The following is an 810-nucleotide window of genomic DNA, read 5'->3' on the forward strand; positions in this document are numbered from 1 at the left end:
GAGGTCGGGTCCGAGTGTCCAGCCCGTGAGGCACTGGCAGTGCGGCGCGCCAGTGTCGGCCGCCGTGCACACCCCGTTGGCCGGGCTCGTGCAGTTGTTGCTGCAGATCGGCACTGTTACAGGATCACGGTCTGATGTTTAGACAAAGAAAACTGAGTGGTGAGGTTGTGGTGTGGTGGTACCAGAGCAATCGTTGGGCTGGCCGGCTGGCCCGGTCCAATTGGCGTGGCATCGACAGAAGGGCACTGCCACCGTGCTCACACACTGGCCATTGCCAGAGCACGCCGGACTTCCCGGGCAATCCGCTGTGATTGAGACACACAGCCCCGCCATCGATCAGCCACACTACGGTGTGCGTGTTGTGTGATTGGAGGGGGGGTTTGTGTTTGTGCGTGTTCATACGAATCTCGCAAGCGAAGCCGGTCCAGCCCACGGGACAGGGGCAGCGTGGTGAGCCCGTCGAACCGTCGCAGATTGCGCGCCCGCTGCACGCGGGAGTGCCGGGGCAGTAGACTGGGAACGGTCCCGCCAGTCAGTGGTGTGAGCGTGCACAATGGGGTTTGGGGGGGGGGCGACTTGGTAACTCGTACCGTTCTGGCAATGGGAGCCTGACCTCCCGGGAGGGCAGTTACACCCAGAGTAGCCAGAGTCAACGCCCAGGAGGGTCGAGAACGAGTGCGACGAGCTCACCGAACACGGCTCAGAATTTAAGGGTTCTGCACACAACACACACGCACACACCAATTAGGCCGGAGATGGTTAACAAAGAGCGAAATGACAATGGAAAGAGAGAGGGAAAGGGGACACGCA

The 810-nt window shown here is 61.1% G+C and overlaps 1 protein-coding gene across 1 annotated transcript in view; it reads right to left on the reverse strand.

Annotated features, from left to right (window-relative positions):
- ACA1_249910 (EGF family domain containing protein) overlaps nucleotides 1–810 on the reverse strand; it is a gene marked incomplete at both ends in the record, with an annotated part of 3,152 nt that overhangs the window by 821 nt on the left and 1,521 nt on the right. Inside the window, 4 exons of the mRNA XM_004352603.1 lie at nucleotides 1–131; nucleotides 183–305; nucleotides 403–513; nucleotides 591–699. The exon at nucleotides 1–131 is cut by the window's left edge and continues 10 nt beyond it. Of these exons, the coding sequence (XP_004352655.1) occupies nucleotides 1–131; nucleotides 183–305; nucleotides 403–513; nucleotides 591–699 (474 nt within the window). The remainder of the gene's footprint in view (nucleotides 132–182; nucleotides 306–402; nucleotides 514–590; nucleotides 700–810) is intronic.

The sequence above is a fragment of the Acanthamoeba castellanii genome (genome assembly GCF_000313135.1).
Source record: "Acanthamoeba castellanii str. Neff unplaced genomic scaffold scf7180000084767, whole genome shotgun sequence".
Taxonomy (NCBI): domain Eukaryota; phylum Discosea; order Longamoebia; family Acanthamoebidae; genus Acanthamoeba; species Acanthamoeba castellanii.